This window comes from Peromyscus eremicus, chromosome 11 (genome assembly GCF_949786415.1).
Source record: "Peromyscus eremicus chromosome 11, PerEre_H2_v1, whole genome shotgun sequence".
Taxonomy (NCBI): Eukaryota; Metazoa; Chordata; class Mammalia; order Rodentia; family Cricetidae; genus Peromyscus; species Peromyscus eremicus.
Genome location: NC_081427.1, coordinates 24,938,422 through 24,963,975, shown reverse-complemented (window position 1 = coordinate 24,963,975; position 25,554 = coordinate 24,938,422). Strand labels below are relative to the sequence as shown.

General features: G+C 42.5%; 2 protein-coding genes across 5 annotated transcripts in view; one reads left to right on the top strand and one right to left on the bottom strand.

Annotated features, from left to right (window-relative positions):
- Positions 1-1,467: 1,467 nt before the first annotated feature.
- Positions 1,468-20,138, bottom strand: C11H5orf22 (chromosome 11 C5orf22 homolog). Of its 4 annotated transcripts, none has more exons than XM_059276486.1 (10): positions 19,968-20,138; positions 18,966-19,111; positions 15,928-16,077; positions 11,300-11,729; positions 9,451-9,513; positions 8,969-9,090; positions 7,591-7,657; positions 5,124-5,263; positions 3,966-4,115; positions 1,468-1,955 (listed from the first exon to the last, which is right to left on the bottom strand). In XM_059276486.1, exons 1-9 carry the CDS (start codon positions 20,103-20,105, stop codon positions 3,983-3,985), a joined length of 1,389 nt encoding a protein of 462 aa, XP_059132469.1. In that variant the 5' UTR covers positions 20,106-20,138; the 3' UTR covers positions 1,468-1,955; positions 3,966-3,982. The 4 variants fall into 4 exon arrangements, with proteins under 4 accessions (XP_059132469.1, XP_059132470.1, XP_059132471.1 ...); XM_059276487.1 differs by lacking the exon at positions 19,968-20,138 and adding an exon at positions 19,663-19,916; XM_059276488.1 differs by lacking the exon at positions 19,968-20,138 and adding an exon at positions 19,705-19,916.
- Positions 20,139-20,290: 152 nt separating this feature from the next.
- Positions 20,291-25,554, top strand: part of Drosha (drosha ribonuclease III) — a 120,637-nt gene continuing 115,373 nt past the window's right edge. The window contains exons 1-3 of the mRNA XM_059276203.1: positions 20,291-20,445; positions 21,681-21,787; positions 24,374-24,439. Coding sequence (XP_059132186.1) covers positions 24,423-24,439 — 17 coding nt within the window. The 5' untranslated portion in view covers positions 20,291-20,445; positions 21,681-21,787; positions 24,374-24,422. The remainder of the gene's footprint in view (positions 20,446-21,680; positions 21,788-24,373; positions 24,440-25,554) is intronic.

Below are 25,554 nucleotides of genomic sequence, written 5' to 3'. Positions count from 1 at the left end.
AACTGGGCAATGTGCAGAGAGTTAAAGACTTTGGAGCACTCAGTCCTAAATGGAATGTCTTCATCAAATCCCTCCCAAGATTTAGAGATCTATGTGGAAGAAGAGGTGGAAAGATTGTAAGAGCCAGAGGTGGTGGATGACTCCAAGGCAATAGCATCTTCCAGAAATAAGAGGACTGATACATATATGAATTACAGAGGCTGTGACACCATGCACAAGACCTGCAAAGGTTAAAATCAGACAAAATCCCAGTACTGAGAAGTGGACACAAAGTCCTACTTGTAACCAAGAAACTATTTACAACTGATATTTTCTCCAGTGGTGTGTAACTGGGTATGTCAACCACTCTAGGGCAAGTCTCATTCCAGGAGCAGTTAGCCTACACAAAATGGACTCCATGGTTTTTTTTTTTTTTTTCCTCTGAGAGAAAGAACACGGAGTGGGTAGGGAGAGAAGATCTGGGAGAAGTTATATACAAACTACATTGTATGAAAAAAAAATTTTTTTTTTCTCGGAGCTGAGGACCGAACCCAGGGCCTTGTGCTTGCTAGGCAAGTGCTCTACCACTGAGCTAAATCCCCAACCCTGAAAAAATTTTTTTAATAGAAATTAAAATATTAGGGTGTTGAAAAGATGGCTCGGTAGTTAAGAGCACTGGTTACTCTTACACAAGACCTGAGTTTGATTCCCAGAACCTACATGGAGGCTCACAACTGCCTGTTACTTCAGTTCCAGGGTATTCAACACACTCTTCTGGTCCCCATACATACAGGCAAAACATAAATACATATAAAACACTGAAGTAATAATTTTTTTAAATATCAGTCAATAGACGCTTACACTGATTATAATAGAAAAGTTTTAAATTATGGATAACTATTAGTAACTTCTTTCCTTATGGGAAAATACCGCCTTTTTTGAATAAAGAGCTCTAGTATTGAGAATCAGTAGAAGTTCTGTGAGGATTCAATATTGCTTCAAAACTCAGGATTCAGGGGCTGGAGAGATGGCTATTTGTGTATATATTCCCTCCTGGCATTTGGAACACAAATGAAGGATGTTAAATATCTTCCTGTCTGGATTGTGCAGATTCATACTTTACTAACTGGGCTTTAGTCTACAAGTAGGATAGAACACAGGGCTGCAGGCCTGCTAGGGGAACACCTCAAACACCAGCATTTCTATAAAGGAAATGGATTGTTTTGTTCTCTTTTTGAGATAAGTCTATGTAGCCTAGGCTGGCTTTGAACTCACAGGAATCGTCCTGCATTAGCTTGGGTATTGAGATTACAGGTGTGTACCACCACTTTTATCCAACCCAGGTTAAAAATGACGAATTACATCAGTGTTTGTTGGAATCATAATAAATAATAACAACCTTCCCAACAACAACAAAAATTCAAAACAAAACATAGCTAAAAACCAATGAAGTCAACAGATTGACTCAAGAATAATTAGTGCTACAGCTTAACATAAAAGCCTTAAAACTTCCAAACATATCATTTAATTTCATTTAGCACACAGAATAATTTATTCATTAAAGTAATGCCTATTTACAGAACTCTAACAGAAAGTTTTCAAAATTTAAAAACAACTAGCACAATTTTACAATTCTAAATTTGTATGAACATAAACCTTTTGGGTACATAATGTATCAAAATGGAAGGCTAAATCAGTTAGCTCTGCTTACACAATACAAACAAGCTTTCATAGTGTCAAGAGAATCCACCAAAAGACAATATGGCTACTATAAAAACCGAATATGCTTCCATGTTCCGAATGACAATGGTCATGTGTCCTGGAGTACTAGCTGCATCCAAGTAACTCTGATTCTGTCTACACACTCTAGAGGAACACGTGCTGATGAGGGCTGAAACTGATCTGCATAAATGAAAAACTGCTATGCTGAGCAGGAATGACGGAGGTTGAGCTTTTTTCTTTACACACCATCTTACCTTTTAAAGGAGAAGAAATTAAGCAGTTAAAAGTAACTACAGAACAAAAGTGAAGCAAAGTGTGGAAAAAAGGCAAACCGAAAAAATAACTTCCGTGATCAAGAGTGTCTCATTCGTGGTTGGCGAGGTGGGAACTCAGAGTTAGACACTGGTGTCTCTGGTGTCTGCGGGGGGGCTGGGGTGGGGTGGGAGGGTGGGGGGGTGGATATGATGATGATGATGATGCTACATCCCTTAAAGCACATTTCCCCTCCCCACAAATTTAGTACAGCCCAAACAGCCTAGCCACTCTTCTGGGTCGCTAAGGGCAAACTTTTTAAATATGTAAAGCATGATCTCCAAATGCATACAGCAGAAAAACATTCTCTTCTATATGCAGTGATGGGTCTTTCCAGGAAAAACTTGCACGAGTCTCCCCAATACAATTCCCCTCTCTTTATTTGGGGAGAGACACTATCAGGGACAATCCCCAGTGCTCTCCTCACTGTTCAAACGATAAACGGTTCTTCACTTTTATCACTAGTCTTGTCCTTACAATCACTAAGGGAGGACCCACTGTGTTCAGTCACATTAGGAGGAGGCTGGTGGAAGGCTGCTATGTCCCTAGGTAGTTATGTCAGGTCACAAAGATGTAACTTTCCTACTTTCTGCTTAAATAGTTGGTTTATCAGAAAAAATGGTTGACCTTGATTTTTAGAAGATTTATTTTTATTCATGTGTGTATGTGTGGGTATGTACCCATGTGTGTGGTGCCATAAGAGAGTGTTAGCTTCTAGGTCTGGGGTCACAAGAGGTTGTGAGCTGCCATATGGGTGCTGGGAACTGAATTGTAGTCCTCTGCAAGAGCAGCAAGTGCTCTTAACTACTTAGCAACTTTATAGCCCCTTGACCCCAATTGCCAATAGAGTGACACTTAGTGACGAAATGCTAACTAAAGCCCACAATGACCACCTGAAGGCAGTAACTCCCAAAGCCTTTCCAATCACCCAAAACTACAGGCAGCCAGGCAGCGGTGGTGCATGCCTCAGGAGATAGAGGCAGGTAGTTCTCTGAATTAGAGGCTAGCCTAGTCTACTGAGTGAGTTCCAGGACAGCCAAGGCTACACAGAGAAACTCTGCCTCAAAAAACCAACCAACCAAAAAAACAAGAACAAAACAAAAAACCTACAAGCAACAATAAAAAGGGAAATTCTGTTTGGTCAGGTTTACTCAAGCAGACCTCTTACACAAAAATCAATGCTAGAGAACACTTAGTCAAACGTGGGCACAATTCCAACATCCTTAGACAGGCAGCTTTGCTGTAACACTTTCATGAACTGGCAAGGATGTTTTTGCATCACTTTTGAGAATGTTACTTTCCTACAAGGCCAGGATACCTGAGAACTAACTGCATGCCCAAGACACATTTGTGGTTCTCTCTTTTTTCCTGAAACTGTTCACAGTCCATTATTTGCTTCTCATGTGTCTCCCACAGGAGGGCAGTGTCTGGTACAGTGACATGCTAAATAAACATCAGATGAATGAATAAATAAATAAATCTCATATAATCCAAAGTTCTGTTTGAGGAAAAGAAAAAAATCTCTCACAATATCAAAGACAATATGGAAAACAAGAAAGATAGCCAATAGTCCCCATCAACTGAGGTTAACAGATTTGATGTAAAAACAATAAAACCAAAATCAAACAGACATCCCTTACCTCTACCCCAATTGCCATTTTCAACAACTGGTATTTGCTTGAGATTCAGAATATCTGACTGATTTCAACTGAAAGTTAACATAAAAGGTGTACTCTGGCTGGGTGGTGGTGGCACATGCCTTTAATCCCAGCACTTGGGAGGCAGAGGCAGGAGGATCTCTGTGAGTTTGAGGCTAGCCAGGTCTACAGAACTAGTTCCATGACAGCCAAGGCTACTCAAAGAAACCCTGTCTCGAAAAGCCAAAATATAAAAGTGTACTCTGGAAGACTCACAAACAAAGGCCCTGTGACTGTAACAAAATGCATAGGCACCTAGTGCTCTGTGTGTCTCAACATGACGGAGACTCTTCTGAATACACCAGGTGAGTGTCCAGGGTCCCATAGAGTGAGTGCAGCACACTGAGGACCTTTTCCTGAATGGTGTCAACTTGTTCAGGAGGACAGTAGTCATCCAGACTTGACCTGGAACCAAGAGAAAAAGAGGAAGGCTACGTGAGCATGATAAAGTCATTCTGTGTGGAGGAACAGCCTGCGTGTGCTACTGTCAGTGAAGAGACATGCGGGTGACTGAGAGCTAGTAGATGTTTACCTACTTTAGGTGCTTTACAAGAACTGTTCTTTATCATTATTTTTAAATAGCTATTCTGTAGGACAGGTACAATTACCAACTTTCTGTAGTTTTGTTTTGAGACAGCATGTTGCAATGCAGACCTGGATGGTCTTGAACTGGTTATGTAGACCAGGCTGGTCTCAGGCTCCCTGTAACTTTCCCGCCTTTGCCTCTCAAGTGTGTGTGCCAAGCATATGCTACCATGGCTGAACTCAGGCCCTCATACTTGCATGGCATGCCATCTCCCCAGATCATGCCCGACATGCTTTTTAAAGCTCACCAGCCCCATGCAGGTGACAAAGTGTTGTTTCAGGGTAAGGGAATTCTTTTCCTTAAAATTTACTTTTATGTGTGAGTATGTGCCCATGTGTATGGGCGTCCACAGAGTCTAGAATAGGGCATTGGATACCCTAGAATTGGAGTTGTGGTTGTGAGTGACCTGATGTTGGGTGCTGAGAACAGAACTCAGATCCTCCGATAGAGCTGCAAATGCTCTCACCTGCTTAGTGATCTCTTCTGTGTGTACGTGTGGGGCAGGGGTGGAGTTTTACAACCCACAGCTTTAGGAGAGTTCTGTTCTCTCACCTTTACTAGCATCTAGATGCTGCCTGCATTCCTTGTTGAGAACAGGAGACCTACTCTCCATCTTCCAAGCTGGTAGTACGACACCTTCCAAACCTCCTCTCCTGAGTCAGTAGTTCAGACCCCCTCTGAGGAGGAGTCCTGTGACAACACTGAGGAGAACTCCTTTCAAAACCCTTGCATTCTTCACACTGCAGAGTCCCTACTGCTGTGCAGAGGTTCCAGAGAGTAGGACACGGACGTCTGTGACGGGCTGTCATTCAGCCAATCACACTTACCTTGCAATTGTCACAAGAGTAGGCTTTGGAAGACTTTTCAGTAAAGAATACACAGACTGAATAAGACACTCAATTTCTTCTTCTGTGCTGATGTGATGAGGGAGTTCGGAATAATCGCAGGTTAGCCCAGCCTGGTGAACCTGAAGATGAGGAAAAAATGACACCGTGAGCCGGGTATGCGTCTCGACGGTAGAGTGTATGCCTAGCGTGCACAACACGGGCTCCAGACCCACTGCTCACAACGACTCTAAATGGCACTGGAAGACTTCAGTGACTTTAGAAGACTCTTGGGAGAGTGGGCAGGGAGGAGTCAGGTAGAGCCTGAAAGCTCACTGGTCAGTGAGCCGAGCTGAACGAGGAGCTTCACATTCAGTGAGACCTCGTCTCCAAAACAAAGGCTGACGGAGACAGTGGGCTCAGCCGACGGAAGCACTTGCCACGAAAAGCCTGGACCTCAGTTCAATCTCAAGAACCCATGTAAAAGCAGGAGGAGAACCAGTTCTACAGTCTGACCGCTACATGTGCATTGTGATGAGAGAGAGAGAGGGAGGGAGAGAGAGAAATCAAGGAATGCTTCAGGCATTTGACTGCATCAACGTTTTCAAGCCCTGGGTATCATGCACCTACCATCCTTTTTCTTTTTTAGGTTATGTGTAAAGGTGTTTTACCTGCATGCATGTATGTGCACCACATGTGGGCAGTACCTGCAGAGGCCAGAGGACATCAGATCCCCTGGAATGGGAGTTGCAGATGGTTGTGAGTGGTCATGTGGGTGCTGGCAACTGAACCTGGGTCCTCTGAAAGAGCAGCCTGTGCTGTTAACCACTGAGTCATCTCTCCAGCCCCAACATGTGCTATTTTTAACAAATGCCATTTTCAGAGAAGAGTAAGCCTTGGCTTAGAGCAAGCATTAACCATGCTGCTATTTATTTATTTATTTATTTATTTATTTATTTATTTATTTATTTATTTTTCATAAGTGAAGATTACGTTAGTAAACACCAGCTCCAATAAAGTGGCATGACAGCATTCCACAACCAAAGAAAACCAAAACCACCTCTTATTAATGACACAGAAGCAGCAGACTCAGAGGCAGAGGACTTGGAGTCTCAGCTGTGGCATCTTAACACTCTGAGGAATGCACCTGAACTGCATTGCTATGTAGCCAGACTGGCTTTGAAGGAAGCATGTAGTCCAGGCTAGCCCAGAACCTGCTACTGTAGTCTCCACTCCCAGAGTGTGTGGACTATAGTGAAGCCTTTCCTGGCTTCACTTGAACTTTTAAAGCTTTACGTCTTCTCAAATATTGGGTCAAAAAGGAAAATATCTGCTTCAAGGACTCTAAGGTGCTAGGAGTTAGAAATTAAGATCACAGGTCTTTGCCTCACTACTCAGGTCACTACTGACAAGTGGCAAAGAACTAACATTTAAAATGCACCAGACACAGTTTTTTTCTTTTTTTCTCTTTTGGTTTTTATGATCAGGTAAATTTTCAGAGAAAGAAAAAAAAAAAAAAAAAAAGAGCCTAAGAACTAATGGCCAGGCGTGGTGGCATACCCCTTTATTCCCAGCATTTATTCACAGGGAGTTTGAGGCCAGCCTGGTCTACTCAGCAAGTTCCAGGTTGGCCAGGGATACGCAGTGAAACCTTGTTTGAAAATAGAAAAAACATCAATAAGTAGATGATGAAATTAGAAACCACAGACTAAATTATGGATGGTGGGGTGAGACTGGACTATCAACAAGCCCAGAAAAAACGAAGTAGTAACAGTTGGGTCTGGTGGTGCACGCCTGAAACACCAGAACTGTGAGTGGAAGCCAGAGGATCCCGAGTTATAGGCCAGGGGGCTTCGTGAGACCCTGTCTCAAATCATAGTAAAAATAGTAAAAGATTCAGAGTACCTTGGCTTCTTAGATAAATAAAATAAGAATCTGGGCAGTGGTGGCGCACACCTTTAATCCCAGCACTCAGGAGGCAGAGCCAGGTGGATCTCTGTGAGTTTGAGGCCAGCCTGGGCTACCAAGTGAGTCCCAGGAAAGGCGCAAAGCTACACAGAGAAACCCTGTCTCGGAAAAACCAAAAAAAAAAAAAAAAAAAAAAAAAAAAAATCTTTCTCCTGGGAAAAAATACATTTAATTTTATTCATTTTTATTTTATGTGCATTGGTGTTTTGACATGGGTGTTGGGTCCCCTGGAACTGGAGTCACAGACAGTTGTGAGCTGCCATGCGAGTGCTGGGAATTGAACCCAGGTCCTCTGGAAAAGCAGTCAGTGCTCTTGACCACTGAGCCATCTCTCCAGTCCTCTGGAAAATATTTTTTAAAAATCTTTTGTGAAAAGTATGTATTTTATCACTCTTTAATTTTTAAATAAGTAATATAAACAAAATGAGCCAATTTAAGAAAAATTTCACCCAGAAAATTACCTGTATAAAGCATCAATTTTACAATGATATAAAATATTTACCATTTCATAGTCTGGTACTTCCATCCGTTTTTTCAAACTCTGTACAAGTGGAATTAGTGATTCCATTCTGGAAAAAAGCCACCCCAGTCATTAAACACCACAACAACCTTGACTAGCATTGGCAACAAATGGCATACTAGATTTTTTTTTTTTGTTGTTTGTTTAAATCATGGATTGGGGTTAGGAGTTGTGCTAGACAGTTTTATGTTAACTTGACACAAGCTAAAGTCATCTCAGAGGAAGGAACCTCAATAGAGAAAATGCCTCCATAAGATCAGGCTGTAGGCAAGCCTGTAGAGAATTTTCTTAATCAGTGATCAGTGAGGAAGGACCTAGCCCATTGTGGGTGGTTCCATCCTTGGGCTGGTGGTTCTGGATTCTATAAGAAAGTAGAGTGAGAAAGCCATGAGGAGCAAGCCAGTAAGCCACACCCTTCCCTGGCCTCTGCATCAGCCCCTGCCTCCAGGCTCCTGCCCTGCTTGAGTTCCTGTCCTGACTTCCTTTGATGATGAACTGTGTTGTAGAAGCATAAGCTGAAGAAACCCTTTCCCCCACAAGCTGCTTTGGTCATGGTGTTTCATCACAGCAACAGTAACCCTGACTAAGACAGGAGCACATAGTTCAGTGCTTGCCTAGCAAGCATGTACAAGGCTCAGGGTCCAACCCACAGCAGTATACAGAAAATAATAATGATTAAAAAATAGAGCTCTACCATGGATACATGCTTCAAATGATGGATGGTTAAGAAATGAAAGACAGAGTTGTTCAATACCATCTTCTTTACATTAATTTGAAACAGGGTCTCACTATGTAGCTCTGGCTGGCCTGGAACTCAAGATCCTCTTGCCTCTACCTACTGAGGGCTGGGATTAAAGGTGTATACCACTCGCCTGGCTATCTTTTTAACTAAATTTATTATTATTACTATTCTTACTGTTATTTTAGAAAAGTAACTATTTCACAAAGCCCAAGTTAGCTTGTAACTCAATATGCAGCTTCTCTATCTCTAAACCCTTTTACAGAGAGTGCATAAATAATACTCGACAAAGGCAGTGGTCAGTACCGGGTGTCTTCTTAGTTATTTTTTGAGATAGGATCTTCACTGACTCTAATGCCCATCAATTCAGCTAGGCTGGCTGGCCAGTGAGCTACAGGGATACTCTTGTCTCTGTCTCCCTATTACAACCAAGTCTAGCTCTTTAAATAGATGTGCAGGATCTGAACTCGGGGCTCATGGCGATGTGGCAAGCACTTTACTGAGTAAGCCGTCTCCCTAGCCCTTGATTCGAATTTAAGGAGCAACTTGTCAAACAAACTTTGAAATGTGTCTAGAATGGACAGCTCATGATTTGGAAAAGAAAGCGGTCAGGGGTCTTACCCGGGGTTTGAGGCCCATCTCTGTACAGTTTCTTCACCATCACCGTCACATAAATCAGCAAAAATTGCTTCTAAATCTTCCAGTTGACGAGTCCGAGTATCAACAATATCTACCAAATCTTCCTTCAAAAACATGAAAAAACTGAGGTTACGGTTATTCCTTTAAAAAACAAGTAAAAGACTATTATGATGAAAATACCAGTTCAGTTAGCTAAAAATATTTTCTCTGTACTAACCGAAGCATTCCCCGAAAGAATACACATGTACGTGTGAATATCTATATGCACACGAAGAAGAATCTGGATAGCTGAGAACATTTAAATAAGCTACAAGATATTCTTAGAGCTAGGCAAGGTGGCTTACACTTACAATCCCCGCACTAAGGAGGCTGAATTTGAGGCAGGCTAGAGCTACACAAACTCTTAAAATAATCATCCTAATAATGAAAGCAAGTACTTAGTGGTAGGTAAAGTGCAGGCTTACCTCAGTAAGGTTACTATTGGGCTTTTTAAACTGGTAAAGCTCCTGTAGAATTTTGTACTCATCCTGTAAGACAAAACAAAAACCCCAAGGTTAGGAGTTTCCAACAATATGCCTATTTCTAACAATATCCAAACGTTTGTCTGGGAGAATCAGGCACACTGTATACTTTAAATTTCTAAAACAGATCTAATTTTTCAGGACACGTTTATCTAGCTGGGCAGAATATAGTATAAAAATTAGCTAATAGGCTAATAGATCATCAAAGTATTTTTCTTTTTCTTTTTTAAGATTTATTTATTTATTTATTTACTTTATTTTATTTTTTTGTTTTTTGAGACAGGGTTTCTCTGTGTAGCTTTGCAACTTTCCTGGAACTCCCTCTGTAGACCAGGCTGGCCTCGAACTCAGAGATCTGCCTGCCTCTGCCTCCCGAGTGCTGGGATTAAAGATGTGCGCCGGCCGATTTATTTATTTATTATGTATACAGTGCTCTGCCTGCATGTGTTCTTGCAGGCCAGTAGAGGGCACCAGATCTAATTACAGGTGGTTGTGAGCCACCATGTGGTTGCTGGGAATTGAACTCAGGACCTCTGGAAGAACAGTCAGTGCTCTTAACCACTGAGACATCTCTCCAGCCCCCAAAGTCTTTCTAATATAAGCACATACCATTATGTGAATGGACACATCCCAAGATCTAAACAGATGTTAGCTGTTCATGGGAGGCATACACGTCTTCCATGGCGATGACGGAAGATTCCCCATGGGTACCATGCAGCTACTTCTCTAGCAACAGAGACCTTTGGAGTACGGAAGCAATGCTGGCCTGCAGAGTGGCAGACCCAGAACCTGAGTTAAGGGAAAGATGTCTAACATATCTAGATTTTGTAAGTGAGGTAAAACGAGTAAACTCCTTCTTAAAAACATAACTGGACAGCTCCATTTCTAAGTGGCTGCATGGGGCCCAGTGCTAGGTAAGAGTTAAAATGTATAGTGTTTCACCGACCATGACAACACTATGAGCTGGGGCTTACTCATTATTTAAGTACCTACTCTGCAGCACTGAGGATTGAACCCACAACCCTGAGCAAGCTAGTGCTCTACTGCTGAGGTTCACCCTTAGCAGGCTGGGGATGACTGCTTCATTGCAAGTACCTTTCCCAGGATGGCACAGTTAGTAAGCTTTCCGAGACAAGGTTTCATGTAGCCCAGGCTGGATTTGAACTCATGATCCCTATATCTTCTTTCCAAGTGCTGGTATTACAAGCATGTGCCATTACGCTTTGCCCTGTTATCTTTGTTTATTTTAAAATAGAGCTAGGCCAGTGAAACGGCTCAGAGGGTATAGGTGCCTGCCACCAACCCTGATGATCTTGAAACTGACTCTGGAAAGTTGTCCTGACTTCCACATGTGCGAAGTGGCATGAGCCTCCGCCACCCTCTCGAAGTTAATACATTCATGTGATGACCAATAAAAATATCGCTAGTAAATTAGAAAGTACAATGTAGTTTGGATATCTTTATCTGAGATGCTTGGAAGCACAAGTTCTATCAAGTTCCAGGAGTTTTCCAAATTTTGGAAAATCTGGGGACTTTAGGGGTGCACTTCTTCATGGTGTGTAGGAAGTTTTGGGTTTTTGAGTGTTTTAGATTTTGGAATTTTTAATTAGGAATGATAAGTTTGTATGTAATTTTAAAAGACTGGAAAAGAACAGAAGACTATGTGGCAGGAAACATGGCCTTTAAACCGAAGATAATTCTCATCTGGATGTTTGTGGAAAGGTTATTCTCTGTCATCCAGAGAAATGCCGTGCAATTCTCAGGGTCTATGCTTCCAAACTACCACATTTACCTGCGTGAACATTTCTTTGAAGGGATTTTTGACAGAAAAAAAATCCAAGTCAATGTCTAGAACAAATGCATCTCCATTCTTCAGCACTTCCAGGATCTCTCCAGTGCTGGCTGTGCTCTGGCACTGCTGGCCTCCAGAGGAACAGGGGCCTGATGGCTCCGGGCAAGCACGGTCACTCGGTGGGGTCACTGTATCCCCTTGTGGTCCTTCTGAGCAGGGGTCCCCGTTAGCGGCGGCCGCGCTCTCTCGACCGCCCAGTGCCAGCTTAGGCTTCTTGGCAGAAGACACGGAGTCACTGTCCTCTTGATGGTTACAGAGTCTGTGAGGTTCTACCACGACCACGTCCAACTGTAAGGGTTTCTGGTTCTCCAGCTGGTCTTCAGGTACAAACAGACCGTCACTTAGGAAGTAATAGTCGGTACTGGTAACCCTGGATCAAAGGGAAAACTATTGTAAGGAAAGAGCACATTAGCCAGCGTTACACTACGACACTGCAGAAGAAAGACACGTCTGACAAAAACTAGGGACTTTAACGCTTGCACTTTGTCTTCAGTAGAAACAGCTTCTCCACATTCTGAGCCGGCACACCACTGCCCAAAGTAAAGACTACGCATTGTTTTGTAGTCCACCCTGCAGCTAGCTGTGGCCACCTCATAAGTTCTGGTCAGTGACTGTGATAGGTGTGGAGCAGAGCATGAAGGTGGGAAGTCACATTGGCCCATGAGGACTCCAGAGATCGTGGAACATGAAGATAGAAGGAGCCAGGTGTGGTGACTCATGTCTGTAATTTCAGAGCTTGGGAAGGTAAAGCAAGGCTGGTGCAAGGATGAGGCCAGCCTGGACTACAAAGTAGGACCTGGTCTACACACATACACACGCACGCACGCACGCACGCACGCACGCACGGGGGGGGGGGGGGGGGGGGGGGGGAGAAAGAGAGAGAGAGAGAGAGAGAGAGAGAGAGAGAGAGGAACTAGGTTTTTCTAAAAGAAATTGTTAATCAAATAAGAAAACAAAGAATGGACTGGAGAGAGAGTGGAGAGCGGGTAGGTTAAGAGCACTTGCTGCCCTTCTAGGGGACGAGAGTTCATTTCTTATCACCTATAAGAGACAGCTTACAATGGCCTGCAACCCTAGCTCCAAGGTATCCAACCCCTTTCTAGCATGCTTTGGCAAATGGAGACACACACACACACACACACACACACACACACACACACACACACACAAATCTTCAAAAATGTAAATAAAAAACTCTAAGAAAAAAATTATAAGAAATATTTTCTCTAAATACAGTTCTATTTCATAGCTTTAGTTAAAGTATATAATCACAGTATTTTTTTTAACATGAAAAGCAATTTCAAAAGATCCACATATAAAATTCAGTTTATGAGCTCTAGATTTCTGTTTTAAAGATTTATTTTATTGAGTCTCCCCCACCAACTTTTCTGTGTGTGTGTGTGTGTGTGTGTGTGTGTGTGTGTGTGTGTATGTGTACGTAAGTGTGCAGGTGCCCATGGAGGTCAGAAGGGGGCACTGGCTCCCAGGGAGCTGGAGACACAGGTGTTTGAGAGGGTCTTGATGTGGGTGCTGAGATCCAACTCCAGTCATTGGATAAAGCTCTAAGTGCTCTTACTGCTGAGCCATCTCTGAAGCCCTGACATTTTAGTTTTTCCTTTTCTTTATAAAGAGACAGAGTGTGACTAAGGTGCTCATTGTGGCATCCAATTCTAGGGCTCAAGTTACCTTGCTTCCAAGAATCTGGGACAATAGGAATATGTAGGTAAGATTTCTGATTCTAAAAATTCAGCATGTAGCCAGGTGGTGATGGAACACGCCTTTAATCCCAGCACTCGGGAGGCAGAGGCAGGCAGATCTCTGTGATTTTGAGGTCAGCCTGGTCTACAGAGTGAGTTCCAGGACAGGCTCCAAAGCTACACAGAAAAACCCTGTCTTGAAAAATCAAAAAGGAAACAAAAAACAAAAAAAAATTATTTATAGCTCTCTCTCGTACATGTCCTTCCACAGGCCTGATCACATCTATCCCTTTCTCTTTGCCTTGATAAAACTCTTGTTAATGGAAAAAAAACAACAACAAAAACAGCATGCACACAGCTTTTTGACTATGTCTTGTTGAGTACTTAGAACATTAAATTCAAATACATGTTTCAGAGGCATACTCTACTAAATGAAAATAATACAGTTTATCCCACAATTGTCATACTTTATATAGCTTTAAATTGACCTGAGACAGGGTCTCACACAGCCTAGACTGTCCCTAAACTACTGATTCTCCTGTCTCCTCCTCCCGAGTGCTGGCATTATGGGCATGTGCCAACATACCAGGTATATGTGCTGGGGATTGAGTCTGGGGTCAAGCACACTAACCACACACCCTACCAAATGAGGCTCCACTCTTAGTCCCTACAGCTATAAATTAAAAAGAAGATAGTTTTCAAAGCAGATCATTGACATAAAAGTAAAAGTGCAAGCTTGTTAAAAACTGTAATGTCCTGATGAAGACCAAGACTGTAACCCTAACCTGAATTTATAGTCTGTGTGTGGTATGCATGCCAGTGTGTATATGTGGAAGCTACTCAACCTGGGTGGCATCCCTTGAGGCTTTTGCTGGTCGGTCTGGAGCTCACTAGTAGTCTATGTTGGCTGGCCTATGAGCCATACAGATCTGCCTGGCTCTGCCTCCTCAGGACTGGCATGAGAAGTATGTGCTACCATGCCCAGCCTTTTCATGCAGGCTCTGAGATTAAACACAGGTCCTCATGCTTATACTGTAAGAACCTTATCAACTCATCTCTCTCCAAAGCCTCATATTCTTCTTAAGCAAATTTTACTTTGCTTCTATTCCTGCAAATAAATAAACTCAGATACATGCCTACATGCAATAGACTGTTCAAACATGTTTACTTGTTAGACTAACTAAATCATGAGGGAAGCACAATATTCCCCAAGCTGTTATTAAATTTTGAGTTTCCAAAAATATCTGTGATGTTCTGTGTCAGAGTAAGACCCTGTCTCAGAAAACCAAAACCATGCCTGGTGTGGTGGTGCACCCCTTTAATCCCAGTACTAGGAAGACACATCTCTGTGAGTTCAAGGCCAGCCTGGTCTCTAGAGAGTTAGGCTATCCAAGTCAACATAAAGTGAGAATATCTCAAAATACAAAACAGAAAAACTCTCTCACACATACATATCCATATCAAGCTGGCACAATGGTTCACACCTTTAACCCCCGCATTTGGGAGGTCAAAGAAGGGCTGTTGTGAGTCTGCTGAGTAACAACAAAAATCAGTTGTTTTTACAGCTTCTATTAGGTCCACTCAACACACTGAGCTCACTTGTTTATACAAATCAATATTATGTACAATATTTGCTATATGTTGAGGTCTAATTACTTTTTAAAAATTACATAGTAAGTACAATTTTCATAAATCAAGATGACGTCACTCATATAAATGACAAAAACATATAACACCAAAGGTAACACTGTCATCAAAACGGAAACAGAATTACAGGGCACAGTTTTCATTGTCACTGAGGGCCTAGAAAGCTATGTGTACATTGATTAAAACGTTCTTCCTATTCCAGGAGAATTTAGAACCAGACTGCTACTTCCAAAGACAGACACTGTTGCAAGACAACACAGAGGATATTGGTTAAGTAGCACATACAAAAAAACCTGATGTACATATTGCTCAAATCAGAGGGCATAGTAATTCAACTTAGATTAAATACCAAAAATCACAACAATAAATTTAAAACCTAAAATCTACTTACCCAGACACCGATTTATTAAAAATAAAAACAAAAACAGTGATTTATTTGTTTGCTTGAGACAGGGTCTCATGTAGCCTCAGCTGGCCTCAAACTCACTATGTGACTGAGGATGACCTTGAACCCTAGACTTTTCTGCCTCTACCTCCAGAGGGCTGGGATTATAGGTATGTGCCACAACTCTCAGGTAAGTTTTATGTTTTTTCAGTGCTGGGAATTGAACTCAGGGCTGTAGGCACGTTGGGCAAGTGCTCTGCTACCGAGCTATACCTCCAGTCCTTATTTTCGCATTTTGAAACAGGGTCTCATTCCACAGTTCAGGCTGACTTCAAACTTTAAGCTTCCTTTTACCTCAGCCTCTCAAGGGCTGTGATTATAGATATGTGCCACTCACCTTGCCTGGCTCATTTCTAAAAGTTCAACTCAACACACTATATTTATATCAGAAGGATCAGGGAAAAAAAGGCACCATTGGTTATATAAATCTATAAGACTTGATAGAGTTAGCCAGCAACAGAATCTAAGTTCCAGAAAATGTCATAACACAAAACAATTTCGCTAGTAATAGATATAAAGATTACATGAAAGAGATCAAGAGAATTAAAGATGAATCTAAATTCCACAAAATGTCATAAAACAAAACAGTTTCGCTACTAAGAGATATAAAGAGTACATGAAAGAGATTAAGAGGATTAAAAATCTGTTTCTGGTGATTCAAGAACTCTTTGGGGGAGCTGGGGCTTAATGTGACTCTGTACGGAGGCATTTAGGAAGTTATTACAAGAATTCAAAGTATAATTCAGTCCTTTCACACTTACCAAAAATGAAGAAATTACCTGATTGTGGTGGTAGAAATGTCTTTGCCTACTAAGAAGTGGTGTTTGCCCTCTGTGATTTGCTGAGCCCATGTGGGATGAAGCCATATTATATGAGAAAAATGGCCAGCATAAACTGCAGGCATTATCCAATTTTCAATACTTAATTCTCTGGGAAAAAAAAACAGAAACATTACAATTATTAATGAATGATTTTTCCCCAACATTTGAAGACAACAGGTCTCAAGTACGGCCCCAGATAAGGTTCCTGAGACTATTAGGTTAAACGGTTTTCACGGAAATACTACTACCTTTTACTGAACAAACATTTGCACAAGCATGATGGTGCACAGCATGATGATACACAACATGACAGTGGATTGGTAACTTAAGTGCCACGCAAGGTCCATTAGCAGTCATTATAACATTACTAGCAATTACCCTGTCCAAAAGCTAGTTTTGCTGAAGAATGGTCATGGTTTTATTAATTCTTGCTCCCAACTAGATATTTTAAAATAATTCTGTGTTGCAAAAAAAGGAAAACAGCAGAACTCCTTATGCTTTAGATGTGAAGCACAATGGTGGCTTCGAGGAGAAACACCTGGGGCTGAGTTGTGACTTGAGTTAATTTCTTCTTTGAAAGGTCAATTAACTGAGATTATTCAGACACAAGGCTGGATTGTTGGATTTTGCATTCTAGCTAAGCTTTCAAAAGCTTGTGGAGTTTTGGTGGAGGATCAAAGAACATCACAACACTACTTATCTGATTAAGTGATAGAAATACTATTCCATTTTCCAATCACATCTATGAGAACATGAATTTTCATGACATACTTCAACCAAAACAACACACAGCAACAGACTGAATGAAGAAGCAGATAGAGAATCCAGGTGTCATTTACAGGGGCAAAAATTAGATCTTAAAAATATTTAAATAATTCCATTGATAGTTTTATAAATGTATTTTTATATGCAGACATAATGATGTAATATTTTACAATGAATATCTGAAAATTTTATTTTTAGTTGTAACATAAATACACACTACTATAATTCACATTGTTTTCAAGGCTTAATTTTTTAAGAGTATAAAGGAATGCAGAAACTTGGGCATGGTGGCATGTACATGCAGTCCCTGCATTGAAGAGGTAGAGACAAGAGGATCGGGGTTCAAGGCTGGCCTTGGCTATAAAACAAGCTGAAAGTCAGCTTGGTCGACATGAAACCCAATCTCAAAACAACAACAACAACAACAACAACAACAACAACCCACAAAACTAGAAAAAAGAAACAGGATACTAAAAAGTTTAAGAACTGTTATAACTAATGTGTGGTCTGACTACATGCTTAGCACTTTCTTTCAATTTCTAAACTATGAAAGACAGTGAGGGAATGGTGGAACTACCACATTGTTTTAGGAATTAGTGCCTTGATTTGGAGTTTTGGAAAAAGTCAACTAGAAGGTCTATAGTAGACTGAACATAATATGCTTTATACATGAGATGATGACAGGATTTCAGGGAGTTATTATTTGAAGATATAGAATCCTTACTGAAGGATGGAATGTGAATTATCAACTTTACTTCTATTCCTCTGACTCTACTTTTTAAGATTTCTTTTACTTTTAATTACGTGTGTGTACAGAATGTGCACAGGAGTGCAGGTGCCTGCAGAGGCCAGAAGGTGGTGCCGGGTCCTTCAGAGCAGTCACAAAGTGGTTGTGAGCCACTCAGTGCAGGTGCTGGAAACCACACTCGGGTACTCTGCAAGCGTAAGTGCTCTTACCTGCCGAGCCATCTCTCCAGCCCCATCTCTACGATTTTATAAAACTGAAAATCAACAGGATTTGTGACCTGAAAATAAAGTCACTGCGAAGTAGGAAGGACACAATCATAGAGAGGACAGGCAAACTGAAGATGTAGCACTGCATGATTATGGGACTGTTTTCAGAAAAGTCCTATTTTCTGGACCCCACTACCAGGCTTTAAAAGGGGAGAAGGAGGAGAACATATTCAGATTACTTCACAAGTCTCTTCTAGCATTCCAAATTCTAAATTAGAGGCCATCAAATACTGGCTTAGATATTTTTTATAATTTTTTTGTAAAGTTTTATTGGAACAACCTCTTGCCATTTGTTTGCAGAACATCCATGATCGCTTTCATGTCACAAAGGCAGGCACAAGTAGTTGGATATGGATACAGTGCCAGGAAACCTAAATTTACACCCCCCCCCCCCCACCAGCGTCTTAGTTTCTTTTCCTGTCGCTATGATAAAATACTTTGACAAAAGCAGGTTTTGGCAAGGAGGTCAAGGCAGCAACACTTTGAAGCAGCTGAACACGTCACATCCATAATCAGGAACCTGAGGCAGGAACCAGGGACCAGGGACCAGGGAAATGCTGTTCACTTCCCTCTCTCCATTTATACAGACCAGGACCCCAGCCAGGAAGGGCACTACTCACAGTGGGTGGGTCTACCCCCCTCTAGTAATCCAATCAAGACAACCCCCCACAGGCAAGCCCTGGTGCCCACTTCTCCGATAATTCTAGATTCTGCCAAGTTGACAGCTGACACTTAACCATAAAGAGGATTCAATGTAGCGCTGGCTGTCCTCCCACGGTAATTCTCCTGCCTCAGTGCTCGACGGGCTGGGATCACAGGTATCAGCCACCATGCCTCGTCCCTCTTTTGGCTCTTTCAGTTTGTCAAAAACTTGTTCTTAAACAAAATAAAAAAGGTGACGGGCAGTCGTGACTGCATGTCTTTAATCCCAGCAGAGGCAGAGCCAGGCGGATCTCTGTGAGTTCGAGGCCAGCCTGGTCAACAGAGCGAGTTCCAGGACAGGCTCCAAAGCTACACAGTGAAACCCTGTCTTGAAAAACAAAACAAAACTAAAAACCAAAACAAACAAACAAACAAAGAACAAAGCCGAAATAAAAAGGCAAACAAACAAATAAAAAACCCCAAACACACGAGTGTAGCAAAAGTCTATTGTTTATCATCTGCTACATGTTATGTTTCAAATACATAAAATGATAAAAAAAAAAAAGGCATGTTACCCAAAGAGTGCTTCCTTATCAAACACAGTGTCTGCTGGCATGTTCACAGGAATAAGGAGGTCTGGATGTGAGTCAAAATGTAAAAAGCTGATATTACTAGCAGGAAGATGCTTCGAACCTATGGCCCGGTATATGAAGGGCAGAACCTGTAACAGAGACACATACACATTGAGAATTGCACACTGTCAAGTTGCGGACTCAAAATCAATCAATCAATCACTGCACAAACTTGAAGCGCATCAAGTTGATAAAAAGTGGAAAAATACAAAATTTCTTTACTCTAGGTGGTGCTGATGAAAATCTCCGTCTTTATCACCCAACTGCTCAGAACCACTCACTCTAGCATTATCAGTGTTCCAAGTACTCTAGTTTTTAGGGCATTTTCTGTCCTTTTAGGATGGAGCTAGGCTGGATGACTCATGTTCTCCTCTTATACGCTGTATGCCCAGGTTTCCTCCTAACTTTGAAAGCACTGACCAACCCAAAGTTGACCCTGTCTCAGAAATCAACTTTCTTTACCGCCTTCATCTTTTTCCATCAGTAAGTCCCCTTCCCCCACGTTTTTTTTCTGGAGGGAGGGGTTGAACCCAAGGTCTGTGGCAAACACTGTACCACTGAGCTTCACTCTTGACCCATCTTGTTTTATGTCCAGAGACCCTCCATGGGTTCTGTAAACAAAGCTCCTAGACCCACGGACCTCTTGCTGGCCGTCTACCAGAAGTCTGCATAAGGTACCCACGCTACAACAGCAGTGCCATAAAACGTTAACCAACGCCGATGACTTAATGTCCTCAGTAACAGCCCTCTAATAGGATCTACGATTATGGTCCCCACTTCACAGCTGAGGGTTCAGGTTCTTGTCCAACCCTCTCATCCAACAGCACAAACAGTAGTCAGGAGACAGGTGGCAGCCAGCGTCAGAGGCTGGTCTCTGCAGGCTGCCGCGGGTTCGAATCCCTCCTGTCAGGGCTTGGGGGGGGGGGGCTTCTGCTGCCCGCTCACCTCCTGGTGATCCTCCACCACCCACACCGGAAGCCTAGGGTAGCGCCTGAGGCGCGTGCGGTCGCCTCCGGTGTCACTCATGTCTCCGCGCGACTCCGGGGGCCGCGACGCCGAGGGACCCGGAGAGGCGCCCGGCATCTCCAAGCCCCGCGCCCCCCCCCCACTGCCCTTTCGCGGCGGAAACGCGCGCTCACCCGGTTGCGCTTCCGGATTGGAGGACGTCAAGGTGGAGGGGCGGGTGTGAGAACGATAGGTAGTGTTGATTGGTCCAGATGTCCGTCACTCTCGCTGGCCCGCCAATCAGGGCGCAAAGGTGCTGCGACGCTCTCCGGAGAGTTTTCCCTCCCTAGGCTCAGCTTTTTTCAGGTTTGCTTTTTAATTCCCGGGGTTTCCTGTTCCGGAGGCGCGGGCGGCGCCTTTGCCGTGGAGGCTGTTGTAGTAACCAGGCTTGGTTCCGGCGGCGACCCGGGGACTCCCTGTAGGTAACTGGGGGCGCTTGGCGGGTGTTTGGAGAGCGAGTGTCGAGGGTCGGGATTTCAATGGAGTCCAGGGCGGAGCGAAATGATCCTGGGAGTTGGGTCTGGCCGCTTCGGTGCAGATCTGCCGCCGAGGGCGAGAGAGCGACCCTAGGTGCAGATCCCGCAGATATGCAGGAGCGGGATGGGGTGCCTTTCATCGATTTGTGGAGCACAAGCCATGGTCCAGGCCCAGGGCCGCCGGGGAGGCGAGTCCCGGAGTCCCGCGCTTACCTCTCAGGCTGGCGGGAGATGCAAACCAGAGAACGTGCAATTGAGCAGCCACCAGGCGGAGGCCGGGCTTCAGGGTTCAACCGTGGCAAAGTGCGGAGTCTCAGTGACTTGTAGTCACACCTTGCAACTCTATGTGTTCGTTTGACTTTCCTGGACTAGTCACCTGTTCATAATAGCTCCCTGGGTTTTCCTGCTTTCAAATGACAGCCCAGGAATAGGCATTTTTCATTTACATTGAGTTCATTGAGTTAAATTTTGCATCCACAATACATTGGTTCAGTATGTTTTAGCTTTTCTAACTGTAGAAACGTCCAGGCTGGTCTGGTAGTGAGTGTTCCACTCCATTTTTACACTATCCAGAGGTGTTAATTACCCTGACTGACTGTTGTCTAGCTTCATTATATTCCTTTTTGTTATCTTGGAGTCTTTACATCCTTATTTTCTTGTTTTTAATCACGTTGTATTTTTCTTTTTGTGGTGTCTGGTTTTATTTTTTATTTTATTTGTTTATTTATTTATTTGGTTTTTTCCAGACAGGGTTTCTCTGTGTAGCTTTGGAGCCTTTCCTGGAACTCACTTGGTAGTCCAGGCTGGCTTCGAACTCACAGAGATCGGCCTGGCTCTGCCTTCTGAGTGCTGGGATTAAAGGCATGCGCCACCACCACCCGGCTGGTTTTATTATTATTATTATTATTATTATTATTATTATTAAAACATTTGTATGTGGGTTTTGAGATCTTTGAGCCCTCAAGGCTTGTGTGTGCCATGTTTATCTTTGAGTCTACAGAGTTTGGGACAGTGCCTCACATGTATTGATTAACTCAGTAAATGATGCATGAATCAGTGAAAATGTCTGCTTCCTGGGTGGTTTCAATAATGCACATTTGTGGGGAGAAGAAGGGAAATGAAAACGTAGTGACACAGAGACACAAAGTAAAACCTGCCTGCCGTGTATTGTGTGCAGAAGCTGTGACAGATGCAGAAATGACCGAATGAACCCATGGTTTCAGGGATCTGGTGACACTGAAGGAGCTCAACATGGGCACCCCTGACTGCCACAGGCAGTTGCTGGTAAGTTCTGTAAAAGAAGTGCGTATAGACTAGGCAGTAGGAATCTAGAAGGGATGAGATTATGTTCCCCAAGGAAACCAGGAATGCTTCTCAGAATAGGTTCAGTAAGAGGTTGGTGGATGGGTAGGAATTCAGTGGACAAGTAAGGGACAGTGGGAGCTAAGAAGTTTCGTGATAGTGCTCCGTTTGTTAACGGGCGGGGAAAGGATGGGCTGGGAGGGGCTTTGTGGAGAAGGAAATAGGGTGATAAGCCTGGGAGAGGTTGGGTTTCGGTCCTTTAGAGCTTCAAATGCTGAGCATGGAGTTTGTACTCAATTCTCTTGGCTCTGAGGAGCCTGTGATGCCAGTAGTAGCTCTTTGGGTCCCAAGTTTAATCATGAGAGTGTTGGAATGAGGAATAATCATTAATCATATTATTTCGTAGCTATGTTTATTAAACAGTAATTGATAGAGCTCAAGTTATTTGTAATTTTTCTTTTTTACTTTGTCAGTTTGATAAAGACTTAAGCATTTTTAAAAAATTTTATTTTTGTAAATGTGTATCTATATGTTCCTATATATATATATATGTGTGTGTGTGTGTGTGTATTAAGAGTTCTCTAGAGTTAGAGAACTACATCTATAGAAAGGGCATTTATGCCAGGTGGTGGTGGCGTATGCCTTTTAATCCCTGCGAGGCAGAGGCAGGCGGATCTCTGAGTTCAAGGCCAGCCTGGGCTACCAAGTGAGTTCCAGGAGAGGCGCAAAGCTACACAGAGAAACCCTGTCTCGAAAAACCAAAAAAAAAAAAAAAAATAAATAAATAAATAAAAAAAATAAAGGTAAGTCTTCTTACTTCAAAGATCTGGATTAGAAGTAGATCCCACCCCCCCACTCCCCCACCCCCACTTCAAATTAAGCATAAATCCCTCACAGATGTGCACCCGGAATAGTTATGTTGACAACCAAGAATAACCATCACAGTGTGTCTACATCAGTGGTTCTCAATCTATGGGTTGTGACCCCTTTGGGTCAACAAAATAATATTATGGTTGAGGGTCACCATAACATGAGGAACTGCATTAAAGGTCTACATTATGAAGGCTGAGAACCACTGGTCTACATTTGGCCAGGGGCCTTTTTTTTTTTTTTTGGATCCAGCGTATTTGGTGTTCTGTAACCTTCTTGAATCTTCATAGGTATTTTTTTCTTTATGTTAGGAAAGTTTTCTTCTATGACTTTGTTGAATATATTTTCTTTGCCTTTGAGTTGGTATTCTTCTATCCCTATTATTCTTAGGTTTGGTCTTTTCTTGGTGTCCCAAATTTCTTGGACATTTTGTGTTAGGATTTTTTTGGCATGAGTGTTTTCTTTGACTGATGAATCTATTTTCTCTATTGTTTCTTCAACGTCAGAGATTCTCTGTTCCATCTCTTGCATTCGGTTGGTTATGCTTGTGTCTGTAGTTCCTGTTCGTTTAGTCAGAATTTCTATTTCCAGCATTCCCTCAGTTTGTGTCTTCTTTATTGTCTCGATTTCAGTGGTCTACATGTTTGTATGTATACAAGTGTGCAGGTGCTTCCAGAGGCCAGAAGAGGGCGTGGTATCTATCTCCTGGTGATTGTGAGCCACCCAACATTGGTGCTGGGAACTCAACTCTCCAAGGGCAGCAGGTTCTCTTAACTCCTGGGCTATTCTCGGCCCCTAGAAAGATGTTTCTACATTAAAGCTTTGGCATTTAGTATTTGTGTGTGTGTTTTAAAGCTTTTTGCCAAAGTTTAAATATTTCAAAAGTCATTTATTTGACAGTGTTCTTCTGTGGGAAGAGCGGAGAATGAAAGTAAATAATGTAACTTGTGTTAGTAAGGTTGTGGGTATATTTGAATTTGAGTGCAGGTTTCACTGTGATTTTTGGGTTGGATTTATGCCTACTTTATATTACAGTGGAGGGAAATGTGTTTGTTTGTGAGGGACAGAGAAAGTCTTTCCTTTAATCTTTTTTTTTTTTTCTCCAGACAGGGTTTCTCTGTGTAGCTTTGCGCCTTTCCTGGAACTCGCTTTGTAGACCAGACTGGCCTCGAACTCACAGAGATCCGCCTGCCTCCACCTGCCTCTGCCTCCCAAGTGCTGGGATTAAAGGCGTGTGCCACCACCGCCCAGCTTCCTTCAATCTTTTACTAAACCAGAGATGGGAGGTGACTGTGCTTTTGGTCAGTTTAGCAATAGTTAGTTTTGAGTTAGTACAGCTAACGAGGACAGCTTGAGATTTGCTTGGAAACTTGAAGATAGTATGTTCCTGATTTTGTTAATAGGCTAAGCATTTTCCAGGGTTTAAATTTTTTTTTTTTTCCTAGACAGGGTTTTTCCTGTAGTTTTGGTGCCTGTCCTGGACCTCTGTAGACCAGGCTGGCCTTGAACTCACAGAGATCCGCCTGGCTCTGCTTCCCGAGTGTTGGAATTAAAGGCGTGTGCCACCACCACTGGCTGAGGGTTTAAAATTATTGTTAAGATAATTGTAAACAAACAAGCAAAAAAAAAAAAACAAAACTCTACTTTATAGCACTGGCAGTTTTGAAAACATGTTTAAATATTCTTTCTGTCTTGTAGAGCGGACATTCTGAGTGGAAGATGTAGCGTATCTAGAGGATACATCACCATGCAAGGCAATACATGGTAAGTGGTATGCTGGAAATGGCAGTTCGGGAAGCGTGAAGAAGAGAGGGTAGGTAGTGGGCCAGAGGGTGGGAAGGTTCCAGATAGAGGGGAAGGGCAGGGACTGTGTTCATTCTTTAATCTATGGTCATAGCACATTAGAGGTTTGTGTGCAGGGCTAAGAGCCAGACCAGGAGCGTGAGTGAAACATCCTAGAGCCGTCCCCTGAGTGAGCTTGCAGTTCTTGACTGCAAGTAGGCATTGAAGGTAGAATTATAAAATTAGTTGGTGATGCTTGTAAGACCTGCTAAGAAGCAGCATCGAATATTGTAAGAGCAAGAAATCTAAGGATAACGTGTTAGCCGGTGTTCTCTAGAGTTAAAGAATTTACAGAATGAATTGGTATATACAGAAAGAGATTTATTAGAATGACTTACAGACTGATGCCCAGGTAATCCAACACTGGCTGGCTATGAATGAAAAGTCCAAGAATCCAGTAGTTGCTCAGTCCACAAGGCTGGATGTCTCAGCTGGTCTTCAGTCTATCCTGGAATCCCGAAGAAGTAGGCTCTAATGCTAGTGGAGGAATGGGCTTGATAGCAAGGCGAGGACAAGCAGGCCAAGAGTAAAAGCTTCCTTCTTCCATGTCCTTATGTAGACTTCTAGCAGAAGGTGTGACCCATATTATAGCTGGAGTACAGATCTGGATTAAAGATGTGTCTTCCTACCTCAAAGATCTGGATCAGAAGTGGTTCTTCTTACGTCAAATTAAGCAAAAATCCCTCACAAGCATGGCGTCCATTTTTGAGTTTTAGTTCCAGATGTAGTCAAGTTGACAACCAAGAATAGGCATCACAGAAGACTTATGTGTGGTGATAAGGCTGTTGAAAGTTCAGCAAGAATATAATTGTAGTTAAGTAAGGAAGTACTCAGGGAGTATTTACAAAAAAAAAAAAGAGATAGGAATTTTATTTTTTAAAAAATATTGTTGGTACACGCCTTTAATCCCAGCACTTGGGAGGCAGAGGTGGGCTGATCTCTGTGACTTCCAATCCAACCTGCTCTGTGTTGAGTTTCAAGCAAGCCAGGATTGCAGAATGAGACCATATGTCAACAAAGCAAAACAAAACAAAACC